This window comes from Taeniopygia guttata, chromosome 1A, assembly GCF_048771995.1.
Source record: "Taeniopygia guttata chromosome 1A, bTaeGut7.mat, whole genome shotgun sequence".
Lineage (NCBI taxonomy): Eukaryota > Metazoa > Chordata > Aves > Passeriformes > Estrildidae > Taeniopygia > Taeniopygia guttata.
Window position 1 is genome coordinate 7,538,243 of NC_133025.1, and position 27,183 is coordinate 7,565,425.

The following is a 27,183-nucleotide window of genomic DNA, read 5'->3' on the forward strand; positions in this document are numbered from 1 at the left end:
ATGAGAGTTGAATTAATAATGATATGTTTTATCAGTAATTGCTCTTTTGGTCTAATTCTAAGTATAATAAAACTGGGAGTGTCAAATAAGGTTCTTAGATGGGTCGGACTTTAATTGAGGTATAAAGATTAAAGACCTAAATTATGAGTCAGCAAAGCCAAAGTTTCTAAAGTGAGTGATGAAACTGAGTGGGGTTTTTATGCTGTTTTATACAGCTGGTTTGCTCTCAGCCATAAGCCCAGGTAGGCAGCAGTTAAAGATGGGTCTTTTTCAATGCTTTACCCAGAATTTTCCTTACAGGAGTTGCGTACACGTCTGAATGCTTCGCGTGCAAGCCTGGTACCTTCAGCGACAAACCAGGTGCATCTGGCTGCCAGGTGTGCCCACGAGACACTTATTCTGAGAAAGGAGCTAAGGAGTGCACCAAGTGTAAAGAAGAAATGTATTATGCAGGTACATAAACCAAGTGGGACAAGCAAAACCCAGGAAGGGCTGAGTATGTGCAGTCACCGGCTGTTTCAGATGTCAGCGTGGCTGCATCCAGCAATGACAGTCTCCAGTAGATTGTAAAGGGGAAATGATTGACTTCCCAAAATATGCAGAGGGCACATAGATACATAATGGGCCACAGTCAAACGCTGTTAGTGTCATCAGTGTTAGCATGAAGGGATGGAGACATTGATGAGCAGGAAGGGGATAGTTCTTCTGAAGGATAGAGCAGGCAGGCTGTGCCCTCTCGTGGTAATTTGTGTTACAGGTTGGTGATGACACGAATTCGCTTCATCACTACCTTCAGCCTTAACACGTTTTGAGGAATGTCCTTTCCAAATGCTCTCCCCTGCCTTGCCCTTGCCTCCTATGGTGTTGAAAAATGGGGTGATCTAGTTGTAAAACCTAGTCCCAAAGTAAGTCCTCTGCATTTCCAGCTATGTTCAGGTGGTGATCTGCAAATGATATGGTCTTAATCTATTCTTCATAGTCAAAAGGTCTTCAGATTTCTTCCTTGTTGCAGTTTTAGAAAGTTCTTGAAGCACCAGTTACTGACCATAGCACCTGCTATCGCCAGTGGTTGTAAATGCTTGGAGACCTGTGCCTCCACTCGCAATGGGAATGGAAATATCACAAAATTATCTGGCAAGGGAAAAAACTGGGCCAGTGTTGTAAGGAAGTTTCTACAGGATTAGAGTGGTTTTGTTCCTTATCAAGTGAGAAAATATTTCCATGTTTGGTAAACTGTATAAATGTCTGTTTGAAGGGGGGAGAGGGTTTGATAGTATTATAGAGTGGTTTGGGTTGGAAAGGACCTTAGAGATCATCTCATTCCAACCCCTGTGCCATGGGCAGGGAATTTTCACTAGACCAGTTTGCTCAAAGCTCTGTCCAACCAGGCCTTGATTGATATTCACAACTTTTCTGGGTGACCTGCTCCAGTGTCTCACCATCCTCAGAGTAAAAAAACTTATTTCTAATAATTGCCCCTGCATACACTGAATCAGTGAATTTCAGTGTGACCGTATAAGCACAGCTAGTATTTTCCCTGTTCCCCTGCTTCATTTCAGGGGAAGAACTTGATTTTTCATCTTCCTTTTATAATTTTCTGGTCACTCATTTTAACCTCCAAATTTCAAACTTGTTACATTTGTTTCCAGGGACCATCTGATGGTTTAATATCCTATTTCTCACCTTTTCTTTTAGAGGAGGGATCCAGTGCATGCATAGAGCGACCGCCATGCACAAGCAAAGACTTTTTCCAGATCCATACCCCATGTGATAAGGAGGGAAAAGTAAGTAGAAGGCAAGATACCATTTTTAAGCTCACTGACCTTAGTGCTATCTCTGCATTTGAAAGCAAGGTAGTTCTTTTTAGGAATCCATTTCCCAGTTACTTTCCCAATTTTGCTTTCAGTATTGAATCCAAGGCTTTGGGCTTGTCCTTTGCCTGGCCTCTCTGTGGCCTTTATCCCTTTGCAATAATTTGCCTGGTCTGGGTCTGCTTAAGGGATGTGTTTTGGTGAGATGATAAGCTCCTTGCACTTGTAATGGGTCTGATGGGGTCACTGGGGCTGCTTTCATACGTCCATGCTGCTGGAACACAGGGTGAAGTACTGTCCCAGCATAAACCCATCTCTCTAGTTGTTAATAACCTTTCTGGCATGCTTTAAGCTTGTGATGACTATCCCAGCAGTGCCCAGGCATGATTCAGGTGATACCATGGCCCAGGAGCATTGGATATGACCATCTCTGTTTCAGGTGGAGGAGTGTTTGGCTGCATAGGTATGAAGTATCTCATGTCCCTTGGTTTTAGCATCAGAGGACAGGTCAAACTCCTGCCTGTAGTCAGGTAAAATAATGGTATATAGATAGTCTGGAGCGTTCATGTGTGTCAGCTTAGCTGCTGGAAATGTGCTTGTCCCATGGGATCCCACAAATAACCTGGACTCTCAGGACATTGTTTCACCCAGAGACCCTAGATCCACTTGGTCTGTCACAGAGGGACCTCCTGTTGGAGCAGCCTGGCTTTGTGCTAGTAGTCAAGTGGAAGTTTTGGAGGGATTTGGAGAAGGAACTGCTGTTTACTGCTATCGGAAACCCACAGAGGTGTGGACACATGGTCAGGCCTGTTTCATGTCTTTCCTTTCCCATCTCTCTTAGATCCCATCTCTCAGATGGAATCACAAATATTCAAATTCACTAACCCCTGTATGTTGCTGGCCTAATATTTGCTGGCAGGGTTGAGTATTTTGGAGTCTCCTGATCAGTGAGTTCTAAAATGCAGCTGAGAGCTCGTATGCTTTGATAACAAAGCATCAGTGAGTTTAACCCCAGAGCTGCCAGGCTCTGCAACCTGGTCTTGACTTACTCATTTCTGCTCTGTTAACTGTCTCTAATGACTCAAGAAATTAGCAGCAGTGTTCACAGCTACACCAGCTACAGCTTTAATTGCAGACTCCTGTGGATTGTTCTGTCACTGCTCTCTGTGGCCCAAGTCTCCCTGACACTTAAAAAGTTCCTATTATTTTATTATTTGACCCTTTTCCTGCCTTTCCACTGGCCTTTCCCTTTACTGATGGATGTCATTAGAATGCAAAGTGGGTTTTTCTGCAGACAGCCTTCACCGTCCAGTTGCAATGAGAGCAGCAGGTGTCACAGGCACACAGATAGTGGCTGAGTTTTCAGGGTTGGTTTCACTGCTCTGCATGTCTGGAAATTGGTTCAGGTTTGCTGTACTCCACAGCCATCTCTCCACGTGAAGCAGCTTAGTGGGAGGGCCTGACTCTGCAGGCCAGAGAACAGTGGCTGTAAAGGACCAGCCTATTGATCCATGGTTGCTAAAATAAGCCAGGTTTTCACTGAACAATAGATTGTTGTCTCCTTTCTGGTGTCTCACTCCATGTGTAGAAGGGGCCTCTGGAGATTTATGCACTTTACTCTTGACTTTTCATCTACCTGCTGTTTTAAATATCCCAAGTTGAATGCTTCAGCCCCAGTCTCAGAAATCCCTCACCACATGGCCACAGGCACCCTCTGACCCTCTTCTCCCTGCTCAGATGCTGTAGGATTCCTGAGGTAGGCAGCGTGTCTGGGCTCTGGGCAGCCACACAGGTGCTTTGCCAGCTCCTGGGCCTTTTTATTTTAAATGCTGTGCACCCTGATGAAGCTGAAGCATTTCTGGGGTGATTCTCCAGAAAATCCTCCAAATGTCCAGGAGCTGCAAGGACAGGCTGATCCAGAAGGAGAGGTGCCAGTCTGGTAGCAGGAACAGTCCCTCAGTGCTTGAGGACCCTGTGCCAGTGACCAGATTCAGCCAAGGTGGCCAGACAAGTCCATGGAGATGAGGCAGGACCAGTGTGGAGCTGGGACATTGTGTCCATGGGTCAGCCAGGGAGCATGACCTGGCACAGGCATGGCTGCAACAAAGCACAGGCAGGGATGGAGAATGAGAGCCTCAGCATCACTGGAACTCCCAGGAGCCCGGGCCTGAGCCTGAACTGAGGCTTCTCCCAGGTTATTCTGTGAAACGGTTTCAGGAAGGATCAATATTTCAAGTGCTCTGTGTTAGCAGAGGGCTAACCCTGAGTGCAGCTCTTACCCTAAGCAGCTCAAGGCCCAGGGTGACAGGGGGTCTGGATCAAATTAATTGAATTGAATTGAAGGTGAAATCTCCCTTTGAGGCTGAACCTGCAGCCTCAAAGATCCCTGATTGCTGGGACCAAGGGGTGGAAGTACCCAGAGTGGGAGCTGTGAGCAGATTAAACTCTTGCCAGTTGGGTTTCTCAGCTGTGGAACTCAGCTAAGTTTCATCTTGAGATGTAAAACCCTTTCAGAGAGAGACACGAAGTCAGATGAAATCTGAAACACAACTTTGTGGATGATGCATCTCAACCAATGCTTCTCCTGAAGACAGAAACTTGTGTCCTGAAAGGGGGGTGATGATATGGTGACACTATGGACTGATTCAGTGTGCATAAGCTGCTCCTTATGTGATGACAAGGGATTGGAGAGGCTTGGGGAGAGTTCCTGCATGGTTTTGACATTTTCTCAATAGGTGAAAAATGGCAGGAGAGAAATTAGGGACTTTTCAAAGAACAGGCCAGTATGAATTAAAAATGCAGAACTTGTAATTCTCTCTGCTAATCCAAATAAAGAGCTTTTATATGGCAGAAGTTATGTATTGTGTTACTGTGGTTAAAATGCAGAGATTGCATATCCAGTTAGAATTATTTATCTGATGTTCCTCAGAACTGCTTGTATGGGGAAATTTACTAATTAAATAGGAATTAATTTTACTAATTAAATAGGAAATTTACTAATTAAATAGTAATTGTTTTAATTGCTGTTCTGTTTTGTTTTGTCCTTAAAACCTCATATCTTAGAATTTTTGTTTTGTCCCTAAAGCCTCATATATTGGAATCTTCTGTGAACCCAGTAATTTCTGTTTCCCTTACCTGCACTTCCCTATATTGTCCTGTGTGTGCAAGGTCTGTTTATGGCCTAAAATGATGGGAATACCATAATTTAGTTTGCAAGGGGGATCTTCATTTGTGCATCTAGTCCTAAAACTTCCTAGTACACCGTGTGTGCTCAGTGTCTCCTCCTTCCAGACTCAGATCATGTACAAGTGGATTGAACCCAAGATCTGCAGAGAGGATCTCCCCGATGCATTGACCCTGCCTCCTTCTGGAGAGAGGCAGGACTGTCCACCCTGCAATCCTGGCTTTTACAACAATGCCTCATCTTCCTGTACTCCCTGCCCACCAGGCACATTTTCGGATGGGACACAGGGTAGGAGTCTGCAAAAAAATTTTGTGTGTCTCCAAAAGCAGCCATCTGCTTGTATGTGACTTAGTTTAGTAACACTCATCATAAGCCAGTGTTCATTTTGTGTTAAATACTTGTTAAATAACATCGGAGAGCAGCATGTGGATATCTGCTTTCTCTCCTGAGTCCTTTCTTATCAGGGATTGCTGCTCTAAGTTGACCTGCTGTGTTCTGGATGCATTTCTTGGCTGATATAGACATCCTGAGAGTTATTTTAAGGGATTCTGAGAGGGGAATCAGAACTTTTCCAGTCAGCAATTCCTCCTCAACCATTCTCCTATCGATGCCAAATTCTTTCCTGCGAAAACCTCATTTTAAGCCCAGTCAGATGAATACCCCGCCAACATTGTCTAGCCTAAACTCTGGCTAGAGTTGATTCTGAGATGCATTGGCCCAATGGTCCCCTACAGCATTTTGTGGGAGCTCTTGTTTGCAAAACTGTCAGCTGAATCTACTAAAAAGTGTGACTTAGGGGACCAGTTGCAGATTACTTAACACAACACTATGATCTACAATTTACAAAATGTTGGTCTCACTTCCGCTCTCCTGTTCCTGATAAATCTTTGACTGTTTAACTACAAAGAAATTAATTATTTTCTTTGCTTATTACTTGCACCAGAGAGTAAAAAAGCAGTATCTATGTTCTTCAAAGCACTGTTTGACATATGCCTTGGCTGTGTGATATCCTTTTCTGCCCTCTCACTTTTAGAGTGCAAAGCCTGCCCTGCTGGGACTGAACCAGCTCTTGGGTTTGAATACAAGTGGTGGAACATCCTGCCAGGAAACATGAAGACGTCTTGCTTTAATGTTGGCAACTCAAAGTGTGATGGGATGAATGGTGAGCCAAACTCCCTGTTGTGTGCCTGTCTCCTGCATGGATCCCTGCTGTCATGGAGCACCCATCAAAATGAGTTTGCTCTTGGCTGTGTGACTCACAGCACAGTTTCCTCCCTCTCCTTTAGTTGCACCAGGCTTGAAATTTCCTGTGGGAAGCAATGTCAGAGTATCACAAAGGAATAAAAAATCTCTTGTATACCAGAGGAGGGCAGGAGCTGCAGCCTGTGTGAAGTTCCTTCAGCAAAGATGCTCAGATGTGTTTATATCCCCATTATAAAAAACATTGTTTTGTCTTCTGCCTAGTTTATCTCATTTCTGCTTTGTGATAACTATGCCCATCAAGGTCACACATAATTCTTTTGGAAAACTTAATTACAGTCTGTAATTTTATTCCTTTAATGCTCAGAGCTTTCTCTCTGCACATGTGCTAAAATTGCAGCAGAGAGCAGTCACAGCTCACTGGTGAAAATGATCCTTTTTGGGACTTCTCCAACCTTCTCTGACAGATTTTCTCCAGTCTGATCCAACCTGTCAGACCGATGTAACTCAAGCTTTGAATTATGCGTGTTGAGCAGAGGGCAACTGAAGTATGTGCTTAACATTTAACACACAGGTTCACTGATTCATCTGTTTTAAGGCTGAAAGATATCGGATGGATTATCCCCCTTGAGCTGCACAGCACAGATCAGGGAATATCAATTGCTCTGCTGATTTGAAAGGTGAAAATTGCCTGAAAAATCAGCAGTTCATACAATTGCTGAAATTCTTCATTCAAATTATCATGATATTGTTCTGTAGTTTATATTAGGCATCTTTAAAATACACTGAAATACTGAATTGTTTAAAATTATGGTAGCATAGATTTCTTTTGCCACCCATTTATTGATTATTTTTTTTCTTTTTCTGTCCTGTGAAGGTTGGGAGGTGGCTGGTGATCACATCCAGAGTGGGGCAGGAGGCTCTGACAATGACTATCTTATCTTGAACCTGCACATCCCAGGATTTAAGTAAGGAATGGGATATTTTTTCATCTACTTCTCAGTTATTTCTGTCTCTTATACCTCTTTCACATTATCCCAGGGATGATCTGAGTCTTTCTTTCTGAAGTGGAATAATGTAATGAATAAGAGACAAGAGGAATCTTGAATTTTATTCCCATGTCCCCAGTTTGTCCATTGAGAGAGGCAAGCATGTGAGACCTTGGTTTTTAGCAGTATTTTCTTGAGACTAAGATTCAGACAGTTGGCTGTCTGGAAACTGAGAAAAGATATTGCTATCCCTCGGTTTCTAAATTATTCCACAGTACCCAGCTAAACCTGCCACGGGGTGGATAGTGTAACCTGCCCTAAAAGTATTTTAGTGAAACCCAAATTACTTTGCCCTGTGGCTCCAGGAAGCCTCCACAGTCTGTGCTTCCCTTGGAGCCAGTGGGGAGATGCAGGCATTGCAGGACAGTGGGAATTCCTCCACTCCTGAACCCTCAGACAAGCTGAAATACCTGCTAGAGGTGCTTGTGTCTCTGTCAAAAGAGTGAGCTTAGATTCCTAGCTCAGACCAGGTGCTGAATGTTGAGACCAGTAAGGTGTGGAAGATGAACTTCACCCTCCCTCTGCTGTTTTCCAGCTGAGGTAGATACAATTACATTGGTGTAAATCACTTGAAGTATGTAATGTGTTTTAATAATAAGGCTCCCTAGCAATATGGTCAAATCTGGGCATTCATTATAAGGAGGGAAGTGTACAATAAAGAATTTAGACACTTAAAAAATGACCCTGCTGCAGCCTGTACTCAGTGCAGAGGCTCCCACCATTGTGCAAGGTCAGGTTTTCTGTGACAGGACTTCACTGTACAAAAAGGAATTTGAAGGATTGACTGCTGCCTGTCTGGAGAGCACTGTATAAATATTTTGTTCCTTCTCTGTTAAACAGACCTCCAACATCAGTGACGGGAGCAACTGGGTCAGAACTCGGACGGATTACTTTTATTTTTGAGACCATCTGTTCAGCAGATTGTGTGCTGTACTTTATGGCAGTAAGTGAGACCTCTTTCTCCATGACTGGGGACTGAGCCTGGTGTTCCACGAGTCACTTTAATACCTCTGCATGGGTGTGATTAGTTGCACTTGGTTTATTATGATTAAGCATGGCATTAGTTTGGTATCTGCAGTGCCCTTGCAGGAAGGGTTTAATGAATGACCTAGTGAAATTCCTCCAGCACATGAGTTCTGAACCATTCCTGGCTGTGTGCTTACTCTAAAAGTAATCATTAGGCACTAAGGAGCCAATTTTTCCCCCGTTACACTGACTGATGAAATTATCAGTGTCTCTTGTGCTGCTGAGTTAGCATCTAGTAACAGAGTGACAAGTCAAGATCTGGGACAGGGGGATGGGAAGAAGACAGTTTGGAAATTTAGACTTGATCCTGTTTATGACCTGGAGGATCAGTAGTGCAGCAGACAGATGTTTGTTTGAATGTCCATTAGCTGAGGAAGGCAAATGGATCTGCAATGGCTCCCTTACCCCTTCCACTGAAAGGGGAAGCCAGTTCTTTTTGGTATTTAGTAGCTCTTTAAAATAACCTACTTTTGATTGAAAGAAAATTGTGTGGAAATTAGGCGGCAATTTAGAACAGTCTGAAACTTTGTCAGTTGTGCAAAAGAAAATAAGTATGTTTGCTTTATTAAATGTTAAATGCAATTGCAGAGTCCTTTTTATATGCTAATCTCTAGATCATAAAACATTGGTGCTTAGTGTAGTATGACCACACTTTTTTTTTTTTTTTTTTTAAATTATGCCTATTTTGTAGGATGTTAATCGAAAAAATACCAATGTGGTGGAATCATGGGAAAGAAGTAAAGAAAGACAATCCTACACTCACATCATCTCCAAAAATGCTTCCTTCACATTCACCTGGGCCTTTCAGAGAATCAATGAGGGCCAAGATGTAAGTACTTCTTTACATGTGGGGCTTTACAACACAGCATTCTTTGGACACTCTCTGCCAGAGCTCTAGCTCTCTGTTGAAGCTCACAGGTTTCCCATAAGGGATGAGTGGCTCTCACCACAAAGCAGCCCCTGGGAGGCAGCTGTGCATAAACAATCAGTGAGGAAGGACAGAGCCATGGATAAGCTGATCCCTGAATTGGTGCAGAGATGTGGGCGGTGTCCCAGTGCCATGGTGTGATGACACCGGGGTGTTTCCTTGGCTCTCGTTCCAGAGCAGGCAGTTCATCAATGACATGGCCAAGATCTATTCCATCACGGTGACCAACGCAGTGGATGGAGTGGCCTCTTCTTGCCGGGCCTGTGCCCTGGGCTCCGAGCAGTCCGGCTCGTCCTGCGTGCCCTGCCCGCCAGGACACTTCATCGAGAAGGAGAGCAGCCAGTGCAAGGAGTGTCCGGCCAACACCTTCCTGTCCATCCACCAGGTGTACGGCAAGGAGGCCTGCATCCCATGTGGGCCTGGCAGCAAGAGCACCAAGGTACCGAAACCTCAGTGTTTCTGGGACATGGGCAGACAGGATTTGTTGGGCTGGAAGCTCTCGGAGGGCTGCTTGTAGTGCTTTCCTATAGGCATGTGCCTTGTGAGCACTGGGGTATGGCTATAACCAATAAGCCCATGAAAGTTGTCACTAGTCTAATTTCTGTTTGTAAAGAATCAGATAAAAGTGACAACATCAGCTCAAAAAAATGTTCATTTCAAGATGCTGTACTGTGGACAGTGTACAAACAGCACAAGTCTCTACATTACTTCCACCAAAACCATCCCAATGCCTGCTCTTTTAAACTCAGGGACTTCCTCAGCTGGATGATGTTTCTGGGCCTTTAGAAGCCTGTAATAAGTTCCTCTTACATGAAAGTGTAAGCATAAGTAAGCATTTATCATGTTCAAGGAGCTGCACAGGTTGTGGAAGAATGGCTCCAGTTTGTTTGTATTCTGCCTGTCTTCTGCTGCGTTCATATCCTGCCCTTGTTTCTTGAGCTGTTTCTTGTGTTTCCTTTACAAAATGCAAGTGTAACCAAGGTTGTGTTTTGGTCTGTTTACAGGGCTTTAAGCTGGAACATTGGGATCCTAAAAGTACCCAGAACAAAACAAAGCAAGAGATTGCATTCTCTTGGCTAATGCAGCAGACAACAGAAAAACCAGGCTTAGGAACATTTTAGTCCTGATACATGATTGCAAGGGACTGAAACGGGAATGGGAATGATCCCAAGGGAAAGATCAGGAATAGGACAGAGTTCTCCTTCATCCTTAGCAAGGAAAGCAGTCCTTTCTGCACCCATGCTTTAACTCTGAGGTGAATAGTTTACTGCTGTTCCATAACTCCTCTTTAATGACTGCCTCTGCCTTGCAGGACCACTCTGCCTGCTACAGTGATTGCCTGGTGTCCTATGTCAAGGATAACCAGAGCCTGAATTACAATTTTAGCAATCTCAGCCAGGTGGGCTCATTGATGAGTGGACCTAGCTTCACTTCCCGAGGGACCAAGTTCTTCCACTTCTTTAACATCAGCCTGTGTGGGAATGAGGTGAGCTCGGCTGGGCATGAGGGTTGGGAAGATGAACCAATGTGTTGATGCTCTGGGGTAGCACTGAGACAGGACAAAGACTCCCTGTCAGCTGAGTTGTCACCAACACTGTGCAAACACCTCCCTTTGGATCTTGCTTTGCAGTGCAAGAGGACTTTTGAGCAGCCAAGTGATTTTTCAGAGCAGAGATACTGTGTTATAGGCCATTAATAAAGCTCAGAAGAAAATTCCTGTCACATCCCTGCTTTTTCTTCCTTGTGCCTTTAAGTCACTTGCATCACGACCCTGACCTTTGTGTGCTGCCACCCAGGAGCTGAAATTAAGAGTTTGAGTCTTTCAGTTGGCAACTGCTTTCCATCTGTATCCCTCATTGCTTCACTGGAGATGTTGTATGCAGAGCCCCTGGTCACTCTGCTGTCTGCCAGTGGCCAAGATGCCCAGTGCTGACTTTGCAGCCTTGGAGAGTGGCAGAAAAACGTGTTTAGTCTGTGAGTTAAACAGGCTCTGTCTGGAGCTTGGACTGAACCAGAGCATGCTGTCACACACATAAATTGACTTTCAGAGCAGTGCCAGTGTTGTGCATTGTCCCATGAAAGCCAACATGTGTAGTTAACAATAATGCTCAGCCCTGTAAAGTTCTGAAGTCTCTTTGCCATGTATCAAAGGATTTGCATGAGTTAAGACAAATGAGCATCTACAGCATTTTGCATACTTTTAGGCTTCTATGTGTGTTTAACTACCACCTGGGTTAGAGCTGCTGACAGCTAGATCCACACACAGATATGCTCTCTCCTCTGTGGATCTGGTCTTCACTTTCCCAAACTACTGCAATGGTACTACAGTACAACCAAGCATACGATTAGGTGGTGAGTGCTTGACATTTCGCTAGGGAAACTGAGTCTGGTAATTTGTCTTTTATTGAGGTTGCTCTGATTCTAGCACTGATCTTGACATACAATATTAAAGCAGTCTTGAAGGCTATATATCTTTTTAGGGATTTCATATATTTATGCTTTGAAAATATTTTATCTGGATTAAATCCCAAATAAAGAGGTATTCTACAGTATATTATTTAAAGGCAAGGGAAATAGGGTTTTCCTTTGCAAGCCATTTTACGATGCTCTGCAAGTAAACACTGTGCTGTCAAGATAAACAGAGAAGAGTGCTCCACAGTACAGATTTCTGATAAGGCACCTGCCAGAGGTGACATTGTATTTCTGAGTCTGTACGAGGCTTTAATGGGAGCTTTGACAATGGCACAATTTGTTGTGGCTTGTCCCTCTTATGATAGACACATAGAGGAAATCAACTTGTTATAAGCTAAAGTAATGAATCTCATCCAGTTTGCAATCAGCAAGTTTGCAATCTCTCTCTTACCAAACTTTTTCGCATCTTATCAACAACCAACAGCTTCTCTCTTTTTTTCTGATTGTCCACAGGGGAAGAAGATGGCAATTTGCACTGACAATATCACAGATGTTACTCTGAAGGACATGGTTGCAGAATCAGAAGATTTTTCCAATTTTGTGGGAGCTTTTGTCTGTCAGTCCACCATCATCCCGTCAGACAGCAAGGGCTTCCGAACAGCCCTGGCTCTGCAGTCCAACAGCCTTGCTGACAGGTTCTTAGGTACATGGTTTGTCTTCTTCTTCTTGTACTCTCATGTATTCAGGGCTGCAGAGTAAATCCTTGGCTCAGCAGCTGCATAACTTTGAGGGAAGGGTGAAGGGGCAGCCCAAGATCGGTATGAGATGGTTCCTGAGCTGTGGAGCAGCTCTGCACAGATGCCTTTGTGTTTTGCTGATGTTTCAGTTGAGCTGATGGCTGGAGGAGAAAAGTAAGGGCTGCGCACATTTTTAGTTTTCTGTTTCTGTGGTATTCACTCTTCCTTGTGCTTGGTCTGGTGGGTCTCACGGTGCAAAATCTGGAGAGTGTAATTAAAATGCACTGGTTTGATTTATGTTCTGTACCCACCTCACTCAGGACAAGAGCAATGACTGTGGTAGTCACATTAGTGCAAGTGTTTCTGCCCGTACCAAGATCCCACTTGGGCAATTTTAGAAGAAACTGATGTGGGGACATAGTTAGGTAAGGAGTCAGGAGGCTTAGGGCAGCACGTGGCTGTGCACATCATTAAGTTTTACATTGGTCCAGATCACAAGTCCCCAGAATCTGAGGCCAGATGAGACAATGAAGTCATTTGGTCTGCTCACCTATACATTACAGGCACTGAGTGTTTGTACATTCTCCCTGGCACCCAGCCCAGAAACTTGTGTTTGACAAAAGCTCATCTCTGGGAGAGCATTCAACCTGGACTTTTAAGACTGCCAGAAATAACAACTTTGCCACAATTCACTGGTATTTTTTTCCAGTGGTCAAACACTATCTCTCTGTTTTTAAAGCAGGCTTGTCTCCTATTTGAATTTCCCTGACTTTAGTTTTCAGCTCTTGCTTTTTATTAGTCTTTCTCCAGATCACACCAATGTTTTCCTTCTTGAAGAGCTATTTTGTGTACCGGAATTGTCACACTCTTCTGATAAATTAAGTAGAACATGTTCTTCTCATTGTCTTGCTATCATGTATTTATTTTGAGCACCTAAATAACTTTTGAGGCCCTTTCTACACCTTCTGTAACATTTTATATTTTTTTAAAGTATAGAATGGAATAGGATTCCAGTATTTAATTTACTATAATGACAATAAAAATCACTTTTGTATTTGGAATCCCTGCATCCCTCTTTCTTCAAACTTAAGAGATTTAATGATGGCTTCTTGGATCTGATGTCAAAGTTACAGTTTCCAAGGGAAAATCTCTTTCTGAAGACTGGCCTTGAATTATTGCTGCACTTGTATAATTATATATATATATATATATATATATATATATATATATCTTATATTGAATTTTTTTGGGACCATCTTACTAAGTAAACCAACCAAGTTACTCTGTATTTTATTTTTAATTAACTTAATCTTTGTCTCATCTACATGCTTTACCAGTATGGATTATATAGTTACTTGCAGATCCCTGATGTTTATCTTGCATTTTCACACTTCAGTTTTGATACCTAGAGAAGCCTGGAGACATCCCACGTTTGATGACAATTTCCCATGGCCAGATAATTTTATAATGACTTAGCTAAATAGTTTTTAATGCAGAGTGTGCACTTAATTTATAGTACACTGCTAACTTTTTAATTAGAACCTCATGTGGTAATTAGTGAAATACTTGCTAAATTTACATAAATTTCTTTAGCAACCAAGTTCATCAGCACTCAAGGAATGAGATCAGATTTGTTCAACAAAAGAGGTTCTCCATAAATTCTTGTTGACTTTCTGTCATTGTGCATCTGTCCATGAACTGAAACCCATTTTCTATTACCATTATTTTGTCTCATTGTGAGGGACACTTTGTAATTTGGGTCACCATATCCTCTCTCTGTGAGTCTTTTGGCAATTCACTGTCATCAAATGCTCTATTAAAGGTCACTCTTAGGTATGGGTTTCTAATTCACAAACATTCATGCCAGTAAATTGCAGTAAATGACAATATTGTCTCCTGCCACTAGAGGAATGAGGGCAGTCATTGTCTTGAAAAACAAGGAGATAGTCCTGACTTTTTCCTAATACAAAGAAAAGATGCCAAGCTCTTCTGGTGCCTTTTTAAAATCTCAGTTGCTAAATTTTAAAATGGTTGAAGTTTGCCTTTTCTAACATAGCAAGGATGTGAACCTGCTGAAGTGAGTCCAGAGGAGGCCAAAACATGGTCAGAGGGTTGATCACCCCTCCTGGGTGACAGGCTGAGAGAACTGGGATTGTTCAGCCTGGAGAGGAGAAGGCTTCAAGGAGATTTTAGAGTGTCTTCCAGTACCTAAAGGGGCTGCAGGAGAGCTGGAGAGGGTTTTTTTTACAAGGGCATGTAGTGACAGAACAAGGGGTAATGCATTCAAACTTTAAGAGAGTTCTTCCCTGTGAGGGTAGTGAGACAATGGCACGGGTTGCCCAGAGTAGTTGTGGCTGCCCCATTCCTGGAAGTGTTCAAAGAGAGATTGAATGGAGATTAGAGCAGCCTGATCTAGTGAAAGGTGTCCCTGCCCATGGCAGGGGGTTGGGAACAAGATGATCTTTATGGTTGCTTCCAAACCAAACCATTCTATGAGTCTGTGATTCTGTGAACTGTTTCAAGAACAAGTGGAAAACTTCTTTTCTTCAGTCTTTTCACCAGTTTCTGACCACTACCACTTCTTGTTCTGTCAATTTTTAACTCCCTAGAAGGATGCACTTTGTACAACTCCCTCTTCTGAAATGTTACAGTGGAGCACCAATATTTTCTGTCTTCTTTGGTCCATGGGGTTGGAAGGATCTCTAAGAACTTTGATTAATTGCATTTTCCTCCTTTTCAGCTTTTGCCCAAAATCCATGTCGTTCATACACCAGCCCGACATTTGTTCCAAAATGTGCCATCAAGTCTTGCCTATGATTCCATAATCCTTCTGAGTCTTGTTATTTCATCTCTCAAAGTACTGCAAATTGCTCAGGTCACTACATGGTTTTGATGTGTGAGGGTTATACACTCAAGGCATATGCTCTGAGTGGTTCCATCAGATATCTTCGGTAGCCTTTTGCCAGCTTAAATTATTTTATGTTTCTTTAATATCCAGTGATTGTTTTAAATTATTATAAGAGAGTAATAAATATTTACATGGGTGTTTTATTAATTTTTTAAATTTTGCTATGTCTACATGAGGAAATCAGACTGTATGAGGAACATATATAGCTGCAAAGTTCAGTTAGAAAAAGGTGTGTGTAATGTACAGCAATGCCATTAAATGCTATTAAGCAAGATTCACACCTTTCAGACTGAGAAAATATTACACCTCACCTGAGAAAATAGACCCCTCAAAAATCCATTAATGTTTACTTATTTTTTTTTAATTTCTCATGTTTTAGGAGCTACTGTTGAAACAGTGCTGGAAAATATCAGCATCAAGGCAGATATGTTTCCTCCCTCTCCAAGCAAAACACTGGATGTGCATTTCTTTTACAAGTAGGTAAAAAATGCTGCTTATTGCTCTGTCAGATGACTTAATTTGTTTAGAGGAAAGTAAAACTATGAGGGGACATCTATAATCCACCTTTAATCTTTGCCACTTTAATCAGTATCTACTTGGTATTGATTGACAGGTTGAAGATCATCTAATGAAATCAGCAAACACTCTTTACTCAAATCTGAATTAGGTTTGATCCATAGAAAGTGATCCCAGAGCTTTGATTCATCCAGATGCCACTTTCAGTGTTCTGTTACCTTCCATATTTTCTCATATATGACTTTGAAATGTCCACTTCTGGTTGCATATTTTCTTTCATTTTCATTTGTGTTTACTTTGATGCTACAAAAAAGGACTAATCAAGATAAAAAGTAATTGTTTCAACATGCACAGTTACTAGTGTGCTTTTCCCACTCTTCACTCTTCTCCATAAAAAGAATGCTTCAATTTGATTAGGAAGTAGCTCAAAGATCAGCTCAGTTCAGATGTTTACATGCTGGTCTTCATGTCAGCTGTGTTTGTAAGCTGGGACTTAATTGAATATAGGATTTTGGATATTAGCATTTTATGCTTATGTGAATACTTAAATTTTGTATGTGATTCTGCATTCTGAGACCCTACTTTGAGCAAATCATAAACTTGGCATACAGTGTCTGTCATGCGGGAGAAAGATTTTTTTTTTTTAATCCCCTTTGCCCTGTGCTATTTCAGGACAATTTGGTTCTCAGGTTGCTAGACTGGGAGTGAAACTCTCCAGCAGAGTAACACACCAACCACAGCACCTGTGATTCTCCTTTTCAATCATTCAATTCTGTTTTGTGGGAAACTTCACTCCTTTATGCAGCAGATTCCAAACTAACTAGAAAACCAGAGCAATTCCCTGAGTAGCATCTCAGAGCACTTTGAGATTCAGATGAATTGGTGAGGCCTACCCTGGTTCTGTCGCTCTTTTGTTTGTTTGTTTTTGGTTTTTTTTCACCTGGCGAAGTCAAAAGCATTGTGGTAAAGGGTATTTTGTTAGTACTGCAGCTGCATGAGTGTTTACAAACCTGTGAAATGGTAGTATACATTTAATGTAGTGGAAATATGTTGCTTTTCTCCTCTTCTTTGACATTAGGTCTTCAACAGTGACAACCTCCTGTGAAAATGGCCGTGCAACTGTTGTGACAATGAGATGCAACCCCAACAAACCAGACCAAGGAGAGCTTTCTGTGCCCAGGTATTTCAGTCTTTGTGTCCTACTTGTACCAAAAAGCCTTTGCTCCTCAGATAATCTTTGCAAAACTCACTAGTAAATTTATATTATAATATAATAGCAATGAGGAGTACTCTCTCCCTCATCAGTCACTTGTTTTTCCTAGGTGTCTATCAGCTTCCAACAGACCAACTGATCTGTGTTTAGGCTCTGTGTCAGGTTGTTCTGAGCTTAAATGCAAAAGAAAATGAAGTGATGTTTACTTGTCTTCACTTCTCCTTTATTTCAGTTCCTTATTTTAATCTTCAGCCTTCTGATTAAGCTGCCTAGTTGAGGCTTTGAGAGGTAGTTTTTCTTCTTTGGTCTACAGCAATGGTTAGTGAAAATTGTTTCTTTTTGGAAAAAAAGCTAACCTATTCTAGGAACTTTGAAATCTGCTATTGGAATGCTTACGTGAGATCTGATTGTCTATTTTATGCTTGGGATAGATTTATTTATGTGTTTCACTGCTATATCCTGGCTGCCTTGTACCAGTTGTGTTTAATTTACCTGACTTTTTTTCCTTTCAGTCTGATTTGAGGGACTTAAAAAAGTTTCTTCCTTCCAAAATCCTGTTTATGCCTTCATAAACGTAACTTAAGGCATAAACATGATTGAAAAACTGCAGAGAAAAAAACAGCAAAATTCTACTCAATATACTCAATTCTATTACTCTTTAGCAATACACTGTGATTTTTCAGAAGCTTCCTTCAACTGTGATAATCCTCCTCTTTGGTTATCAAGACCCATTCTAGTCTGTCTGGATGTTACTACAAATCTGCTGATAGCTCTCACTCATCTTCCTTCCCAAAAGCTGAGTCCTCTTCCCAAAAGAGACCAGTGTGAGAAGTGTGGGATCCTTTGATCCCTGTCCCTTTCATGAGACAGTAACTGTGCTTGTCTGATGGCAGAGTCTCCTTCACGGCGATGGATGAAAAGATTTATATTTGAACACCTTTGGAGATGCTTTCCCCCGTTTCTGAGGGACCTGTCCTGCTACAAATTATGCTGGGCAGTAAGCCACTATCAGCTTCTGCATGAAAATTCTTCAGTTGTTCTTCCAGTGCCACAGGATAAACACGATGTGAACTGTGATAAAGCAGCAGTAGTGAGGGAGGAACAGCCCACCTGGCTTTTGAAAGTGTGAGCATGGGCAGAAATGGCACACAGCTGACATATGTACCTTGTCTCAGTTCATGTAGACTTCTCCTTTCCTATCCCCCTTTGATTAGCTCAGCAGTCAGCTGTTTTCACACAGTGAGGTATCAGAAATATGTCAAATAATGTAACTCCTTGATCCTTCAGGGATGGTGTTTAGTATCACATGAATCTACAATATAAGATGAAAGCAGTTGAGGAGAAACGTCTGTCAGTGCTCTTGCCATGTAGGTTTGAAAAATGCTCCATAATTCACAGAGGAATGTACTTTTGTCAGGTATTCAAATCTGGATAAGCCAGAATGGGCTTTAGGGCTGGGGATTTTTCAGTGCTTCAGATCAGGATATCAGGTTTCCAGATGATCTAGAACAACACAATTTTAAATCAATTTTTTTTCTGCATGAATATATTTCATATTTACATTACCAAACTTATTGCATAGCCTTTGGCCATTGCTGCTGTTAGACCTGATGTGGTTGTCAGTAACAAAATCTAGGTGACTGTTCTGACACTGCCAGTACAACTTTCTTTTGCAGGCTGATTACAAAATAGGCTATTAGTTTTTTCTTGGAGTAAGAGAAGCTGTTATCTCTTCATTAATTGGTGAACATCCTTCTAGTAATTAACCCTAACAGGCCAAGCCCATTCTATATAGACTAAATCACCCAGACATTATTAGAACGACGGCAAGAACCAGATAGCAGCATTCAGGTGGAACAGCCACCCTGTGCAGGAGAACAGTGGTGGAGGAGTGTGCTGGGCTAGCCTGGGCTGGTGAAACGCTGGTGTAGCGACATTCCCTTCTCGCTCTCCCCTCTCCCTCTCCCTCTTCCCCCTCCCCTCTCCCCTCTCTCTCTCATCTTTGACAGCTGAACTCCTGTTTTCACTTGAGAAAACATTTTACAAACTGGGGAAAATTCTTCCCCCAGGTTTTTCCATCTGCTAACTTGATGAATGTTTACCCATTTCTCATATTTCCCATTCCCAATCTTCAGCAGCAGAATGTGGATGAGGATGCACACCCCAGAGTGTTTCTTTCATGACTGATAACTGAGCTCTCCTCTCCTTGTAGCTCCTGCCCTGCGGGTACCTGTGATGGGTGCACTTTCTACTTCCTATGGGAAAGTGCAGAAGCTTGTCCTCTCTGCACAGAGCAAGACTACCATGAGATTGAGGGAGCCTGCAAAAAAGGATTTCAGGTACAGGGCCCATGTCTCGAAGTCAGATGGGCTCATTTGGGTGTAACTTGGACTCTTGTTGAGATTTGGTGTGCAAATTGATATGTAAGAGAAGACCTCAGCCCAGGCTCTGAGCTGGCTGGGATGCAAGCTGAGGGAGTAGCAGTGTTGACACTCAGGAATGTTTGTGTCAGTGGCAGGGTGGTTCCTGCCAGAGAGCTGGTTTGTGCTGACCAGCTGTGTGAGCAAGGATGTGAACTCTCAATGCCTTCAGACATTCAGGACAGTTATTTCTAAAGGATGGAGTGCCCAAAAAACTTAAGTTGTTTTGTAGCCATAAACGTCTGGGGCAGGCTGGGAAAGGTTTCCAAATGTCAGTTCATAAATTCATCCTACTTGCTTGCAATGTTTTTGCTGCTGATTCTCTAGTCATATATTAGAAAATCCTTCCACATGTTCAAACTGTGCTGTTGATCAACAGCTCCTATGCAGGCACAACTTATTCCCAATAGCTGTCCAGTCCATACTGTGTCATGTGGAGACCTGGACAGGGGAGGAAATCGTTTGCCATGCCTGAAACTGCAGGCACAAGAAAGGGGAGGACTGATTAGACAATATAACTGAAAACCTAAAGTCTGAAAATCTGAAGGGTGTGTTTTGGTTTGCTATCATTTACCTTTCTACCTCAGAACAGCTTGTTTTCTGTAAGTCTAAACAGTTCTCTCTTTTCCTACAAGCAGCTCACTTTTTGGTGTTTTCTGTTTGAAAGGAAACCTTATATGTATGGAATGAGCCAAAGCATTGCATTAAAGGAGTTCCCTTGCCAGAAAAAAGGACCAGCCCCTGTGAAACAGTGGATTTTTGGCTTAAAGTTGGAGCTGGTGTTGGTGCTTTCACAGCTGTTCTGCTCATAGCCTTGACTTGCTACTTTTGGAAGAAGAACCAGAAGTAAGTACTGCAAATTGTGTTCTATATAAAAGTTAGCTAAAAGCTTGATGGAGTGACTTTTCCTGCATCTGACTTCATTACACTCTTGATAAGCAGCGCCTTGTAGGATCAATCCATTCATACGCCAAGTTGGTGTTTCTTCTGTCAAGGGTGGCGATAAAAAATTCTGGTGAGGAAAGTATAGAGCATCCACAGTAATTTGAAATGGTGTAATTTCCCAATAGGAACTGTCTTTTTAACCCTTGAGGGTTTGAAATTAACTTTAGTTTCTGAAGCAACATGGCCTTTTCAAGTTCTGAAGACCAAAAGGGTATCTTTAGTCTAATTAGGCCCTTTCAGCTTGGTAAAAAATTAGGTTCTTGACCATATTACTTGGTTCTATTTTGGCTGTTGCCCAACCACTTCTTCAGGAAGCCCTCCTGCAGGAAGCCCTCTTGACCTCCCCTTGGTCTTCTGGGAAAACATGGTTCTTTTATAAGGATAGAGGACTAATTGGAGGGCAATTAGTCCTCTAATTGGAGAGCAATTAGTGTATTGTTAATACTATTTTGGTTACATATTTTTAATGATTGAAAAGTATCTAATTTCCACTACCTCAGAAGTAACTATGTGGGAGGACTGCAGACAATCTAAATTACAAAACCCCTGAGTATGGGACATTTGAGAAAAAAAATCTATTCCTATGTGGCTTTATATCTTCAGGCTGGAGTATAAATATTCCAAATTGGTGATGACAACGAACTCAAAAGAGTGTGAACTGCCAGCTGCTGACAGCTGTGCTATAATGGAAGGAGAAGATAATGAAGAAGAAATTGTATATTCAAATAAGCAGTCACTGCTGGGAAAGCTCAAATCCTTGGCAACAAAGGTGAGTAGTAATTACCAATATTAATAATAAAAATAATTATTACCTTTATTTATTACTGGATGTGATGAGTCTTTGATGCTAATTTCACAGCAGTGCAGCCTCCCACGCACACCTCATCCAGTCCATAGTGATCTGCTGAAATCCACAGTCTGGATAAAATTAAGAAATTTTGTGGGGTTTTGGGTAAATGCTCCTTCCTCCACAGAGAGATGTCAGTAGCATTTTTTGTTGCATGGATGACACCAGGAAAAAACAGTTAATGTCAGAGAGAACCTTTTTTGCCTGGAATCCTCCCAGGCACATCCATTGCTGAGGCAAACACAGCTATTAGAGATATAGAAAATTAACACTGGCAACATGAGCACCAACCAGCTGCTTGCAGCTCACCTGGGCTGGCTTCATGGCTGCCTTGAGAATCATAATTTTGAGTAGGATTCAGTTGAAAAAGAAGCATCAGCTTCATCCTGTTGCCCAACACAGCAGCCTCCTCCATTTCAGTGGGAAGCAACACCAAAAAAGCATTTTTTTCTACAGTGGATGTGATGTGGATTGTTGCATGTCTGAATTGACAGCATCAAAGTCTTTGGTGTCTGTTGAACATTTCTGAGAGGAGCCACAGAGGCCCATCATGGTAGATCCCAAAAGCTGCTTGGTCTTTGTTCTAAATGCTCTGAAATCTGTGCTATGGGAAGGATAATGTTGTCTTTAAGGAATTCAGGTGGGGGCATCTGTTATGATCAGGATGAAGGTAAATGACATTTTCCCTTTCAAACAGTTTTGTTGAAGTCAGTTTCTTAGAAAGTCTTCCAAAAGCTTATAATAAAAAATATTTTTAAAACATTGTACTCTCGTTTATTGTCCAAATAATATCTCAGAATGTTGAATTTTGAGATTTTTTCCTTGTATACCTTTTTTTTTCTTTCTGTGAGTGAATGCAATATAATTAAACTTGTGTAGTGTCTTTCTTTTCCATTATTATTATCTTCTCTTCATTCTTTTATTTTTTTTTTATTTGACTGGTGTCCTCTTGCCATGCTACCTGCTACTCAGATATCCCTCCTAGGAGAAGTTACCATTGCACAGATAATGTGCAAAATTTTCCCTTGACCCCAGCCTGACTATTTGTCCTGCAAAATCAATATTGTTCCTTGTGGAAAGGGGCAGAAATTCAATATTAATTCTTAATTCAATATTGAGAATATTGAAGATGTAAATAAAATCAAATCACATAAAATTTTCTGGTGATGTTGCAAAAATAGAATTAAGTTTTAGTACTTCAGTATTCAGACAACTTGAATGCCTACTTGTATTTTTTTAATGTTCTTATATCCACTGTAGCAGTCCTCCTGAGTGTTCTCTCCATTTTCAACTAGCTTGTCAGATATTTCTAAGCTTGTTCCTTTTTTTCCTGCTAGATAACAATAGCTGGTAAATTCGACTCCCAGTACCTCATTAGCTTACTCAGCTCTGTGTCCTGTACCCCTGCAGATAACTCAGATTTAATTTATATTTATAAAAAACAAATGTTATAGGCATTGCTTTTCATTTATGCAAAAGATGAAGAAATTCATGTCCTGCTACATATGCATGTCAAATACAGAAAAATATGTGGAGGAAAACAGGGAAGGAAAAGGAGAAACATAAAATGAGAGAGAAAGAAAATCTGCGGTAGCCTAACTATATGTTCAAGCTTCAGGCTATGGCATTTCTGTCAACATGTCATAAAGGTGTATCAGTGGGTTTGAGTACCCAAGGGATTGAGGGCTAGGCCTGTAATATAGAAGGGGATGACTTATTTTTCATGAGAAGATATAAGCCAAATAATTACAAACCTGTTTCAGATTGGGAGCTGTTCTAGTTCTGTCTGTTGTCTCCAGCATGACAACACCACACTCTTCAGAGCATGTATTTTTCACTAGATTAGCATAGGACAATTTCTCCCCTTCTTTCTCATGTCTGCACCAGGCTGTCCTGATCTGTGTGAGATGGCTTTAAAAATCAGATTATTAAGGTAGTTCAAGACAGTTTGCAGACTATTTGGGTTGGTATGTCCACATTTCTCACTCGCCCGGAGTGCTGACCAAATGGCCAAGGCTGTCAACCAGCAAATGGAAACAGAGAAAACTCAACCCTCTGCCCCTGATTTTTAAGACAGAAATGAATATTTTGGCTTGTGGGTCTCCCAGAGGAGGTGTTGTGATTGGAATCCAGGAGCAAGGCAGTGGTGTTCACACTCACGTGCTATACTTCAAGCATTTTATGTATTGCAAGAAACACATTAATAAGTGATAATAACCATAGAGATGGTTAACTTGCAATTCCCCAGCTCAGACTACCTGTCCTATTCTCTGAATATGAAATGCAGACTTTCCCTTCACCCTCTTAAATAAGTACCATGAACAATAACTATAGCATAATTTTATTTGTTTTGCAAATTTTTACAGAATTATCAATGTTATTAAATATTAAAGGGTAAAACTGTGCACTTAAATACTGTAGTAAAATTAAGGTGAAGATTTTGGCAAAGGATATTGAGAGAAGAAGTGATTGTGCTGACTGCTGGAGAGATTTTGAGGAAATCCAGTTGATGGGAACTTCTCTTTCCATTGCAGGAAAAGGAAGATAATTTTGAATCTGTTCAGCTGAAATCTTCAAGATCCCAGAATATATGAAGAATTAATGCTGCCTTCAAAGGAACAAACCTAATTTCTATTTTTACAGAACTATATTTTAAACATATTCTGGCACACATTATAGTGGTGATCTTGGTGAGAAATGCTTGGCCTTTTAGGAGGAAAGAAGACAAGAAGCAAACCAGAAAATTGGATTGCCTTACCAAGTGATGAGTACCTTGCCAAAAAAAGAAAGCAGATTCTTAGATTCCATACTGGGAATGAAATTCAACTCAGGAAGAGATATACATACTGCAAATAACATGAATTTTTTGCATTCACCTGGGCAACACTCAGGCATGCCATATGATTTATAGGTACTTTTTGTTTCCTTCTAACTCCTGTGCATATTCCTAAGAGATTATTTTCAGAGAGGCCTGCAACCTCCTGCAGAGGTTGTGTGTTGTTTACTCGCATAACTGTGAGTCTTTCTTGAAATCAAAATTGTGAATGGTACTCAGAATGAGCCTTGGGTGAGTTTTGAACTTTGGAAAATACTTTTGATTTTAATGCTTTGAAGGTCTGGATGGTCTGTGTTGACCTCTGATGCAAGAGGAATTGTGTTGCACCTGCAAATTGAACCCATTCTGGTGCCTAAGTCATGGCCTAGTGCTATTAAATTTAAACTTGGTAACAGCCGTTGTGTGAATTATAGGTCTGGGCCCATGAGTTTGTAGGCAGTAGCAGATTCAAACTCTTTATAGAGAAGTAAAGTGGTACCTACAGTGCAAGTTGCACTTGTCCCTCTCTGTGGAAGCTTGTCCTTTCAAGAGAGGTCTTTGGCAGATTCAGTGTTCTCCCTTGAGCTGTGTAAATGTCACTTTTCCCAGGGCTGGGAACCAGCAAAACCTGAACTCTGGAGCAAAAATCTCTGCTTTTGGGAATCAGGGATCAGCTCCGTCAGTTGGGACACTTGTTAGAAATATTCAGCCTCCTTTATTCCTGGGCCCACGCGAGGAAGTGGGATGGATGGATGGGTGGGTGATGGATGGGTGAATAGATGGATGTCCAGCAGAGCTGAGCATGGTTTATATACTTGCACAGCATCTAAATGCATCCTCTGTCAGTGCAAGTAGCAGCTCTGGAGGAAAGGCACAAAGTGATGCTGTGGAAGCTGGAGGCTAGGTGGATTTTTCCATAAAATCAGCCACATTATAAGCATGTGATCTTCATAATATCACAGTGATAATTTCCTGAAATTCCCTCTGAGGTCGAACTCAAAGGAATCTGAAACTTCGGCAAAAAATATTTGAGTAAAATTATGTAAGACTTGTATAGAGCCAGAGAAAATGAGTAACAATTTTTGTATTGACCTCTGGTCTGACTCATATTTCCATTACAGCAAATTTATGTGACTTGTGGAAAGCATCAAAACCAGAAAAGAGATATGGGCAGAAATAGTCTTTTTACTGTAAGGAATATAGATTTTTGATTTTATATGACTGAGCTAGGTCTATCAATAAAAGAGGGCCCACTTTTAAGTAAAAGTTAAATTAAACTGAATTTTCTGCACTCTAAATATTTTATTATACTCTAGATGTGAACAAAAATTTTATGAAATTTAGATTTGTTTTTCATTTGGGAAAATTCAGCTCTGTTATTTTATAGTTTCAGTCAAAAAACACACACTTTACTCTCTTGATGGGAGATCCTTCAGGCATCTTAACTGAAGTGGTGTATGTTTTCTGTTGGTCTTGAAAAGGCACTTCACTTTCCCAACAAAGATTTTTATGGCGTAATGTTGAATGTATATTAAATACACATTCCTTTTTGTATATTTTGTACCATTGCACACTTATTATTGTACACTGTATTTGTTGTCATGATGTCATTTATATATGGTTGTCAAAGATGATATGCTCACGGAGTAAATGGTAATGGCTTTGGGATTTCACTTCTTGAATCTTTTATGATGAGGGGTTTTATGTTGTTGATTTTTATTCAACTAGTGTGTTGTAGCATCAAAGATATATATCTGATGGACATTCATAAAATAAAGTAAAAATATATTTGAAATTTTGGACTTGAGATGTTTGGTGGCACTGCAGCCTTTCCTGAGCATTGCTGGTCTTCAGTAATGAGTAGAGCTTTTCACTGCCATCAAGTTGTATTTGTCTACATCTCCTTTAATTTTTCCCCTTCTCTCTCTATATGTTTTCTCAGCCATAATTACAGCTCATTCTCCAGAACACCATTTCTTTTTTTATTATTGGACCCATATCCCTGTAATGCAGAAATGCCTTAATTTTTATGAACTATATTTAATTTGACTTAATACTGCACTGGTTTCATTGGGTTCCCTTCTCTTTCCATTATATTTTCCAAATAAAATGGAATGGAATTTTTTGACAGCTGTGACAGACTTTGCTGTATGACTCTTCTCAGCTCTGCTTCCAAATGGTTTATCATTATGTTGTTGAAAATTCTCCCAGGCAGTCTAACGGTGTATCTGGTGCAGTGCTAACACAATGGGACACAAACCAATACTGTAGAATTTACTTACCTTAAAATAAGAAAACTGCATTTTCCAAGAATTAAGCAAGTGTAAACTGAAATATTTGAGCTGATTTCTGCTATTCATTTTTTTCTGTAAAAGATGTAGTAGAGAGGGGAAGTTTCTATTTTCCCATAAGGGACAAATTTTGGAAGCCTTTAACAGTTCACTAAAAAGTCAGCTATGTGTGACCTCTTCTAGTGTTCTGCCAAAATATACTTACAGCAACGTCCCCCTTTTCTTCCACATGGAATCACATTAGAAAACTGTTATTTGATGCCACAAAACAATGTGACTCAGTCTGTTATGTGTTCACTTGATTAAATGGAATTCATTTTGTTGCTGCATTTGCATGCTTTTCTTTGAAATCTGGAGTCAGGCAACTGAATCTCTTTGAGGATTAAGCACATTTTAGTGGTGTCTGTATAAATTATTGGCAAATTAGCAGAATGTCATTGTCTCAGCTTTGACAGTGCTTGCTAGGGGGAAAATGCACAAAGAATATGTTCTGGCTTGGCTCTGTGTTAGTTGGTGTTTGTAATACAGAATACAATTGATTAAGGTTTGGGGAAAACTATGTCTTAGAGCCACAGAGGGAAATTACTGAGTAGCTTCAATGGTCTATAATCTTTGTTCAAAGAAAGGATTTTACTATTTGCTTTTGAGAAATAGGTTCTGGGATTCTTTGATAGTAGAGGGGAAAGTTTGCAGGTTTTGTCCTTCCAGAGTCAGCAGTACCTGTAAAATCAAGGTAGTTAATTAGGATCAGATAGCAGCAGATGTCACCATTTAGGAGCCAGTGGTTGTTGACTCTTCTCCAGCAGTGACCAACACAGATGCTTCAATGTAAATGTAGAAACAGCTATAATTCATGCTGACACACCAGTGGCGATTTCCTT

General features: G+C 41.1%; 1 protein-coding gene across 2 annotated transcripts in view; it reads left to right on the forward strand.

The window, feature by feature from the left end:
• The window catches only part of ELAPOR2 (endosome-lysosome associated apoptosis and autophagy regulator family member 2), a 96,416-nt gene extending 69,785 nt beyond the window's left edge, over window positions 1-26,631 (forward strand). For both annotated transcript variants that reach the window (XM_030291082.4, XM_072919075.1), the window contains exons 7-22: window positions 301-453; window positions 1,696-1,784; window positions 5,103-5,283; window positions 6,029-6,157; window positions 7,073-7,163; window positions 8,085-8,187; window positions 8,962-9,099; window positions 9,374-9,637; window positions 10,511-10,684; window positions 12,124-12,313; window positions 15,635-15,731; window positions 16,850-16,951; window positions 19,197-19,323; window positions 20,072-20,250; window positions 20,953-21,118; window positions 23,731-26,631. In XM_030291082.4, the coding sequence (XP_030146942.4) occupies window positions 301-453; window positions 1,696-1,784; window positions 5,103-5,283; window positions 6,029-6,157; window positions 7,073-7,163; window positions 8,085-8,187; window positions 8,962-9,099; window positions 9,374-9,637; window positions 10,511-10,684; window positions 12,124-12,313; window positions 15,635-15,731; window positions 16,850-16,951; window positions 19,197-19,323; window positions 20,072-20,250; window positions 20,953-21,118; window positions 23,731-23,790 (2,243 nt within the window). In that variant the 3' untranslated portion in view covers window positions 23,791-26,631. The remainder of the gene's footprint in view (window positions 1-300; window positions 454-1,695; window positions 1,785-5,102; window positions 5,284-6,028; window positions 6,158-7,072; window positions 7,164-8,084; window positions 8,188-8,961; window positions 9,100-9,373; window positions 9,638-10,510; window positions 10,685-12,123; window positions 12,314-15,634; window positions 15,732-16,849; window positions 16,952-19,196; window positions 19,324-20,071; window positions 20,251-20,952; window positions 21,119-23,730) is intronic.
• Window positions 26,632-27,183: the final 552 nt, after the last annotated feature.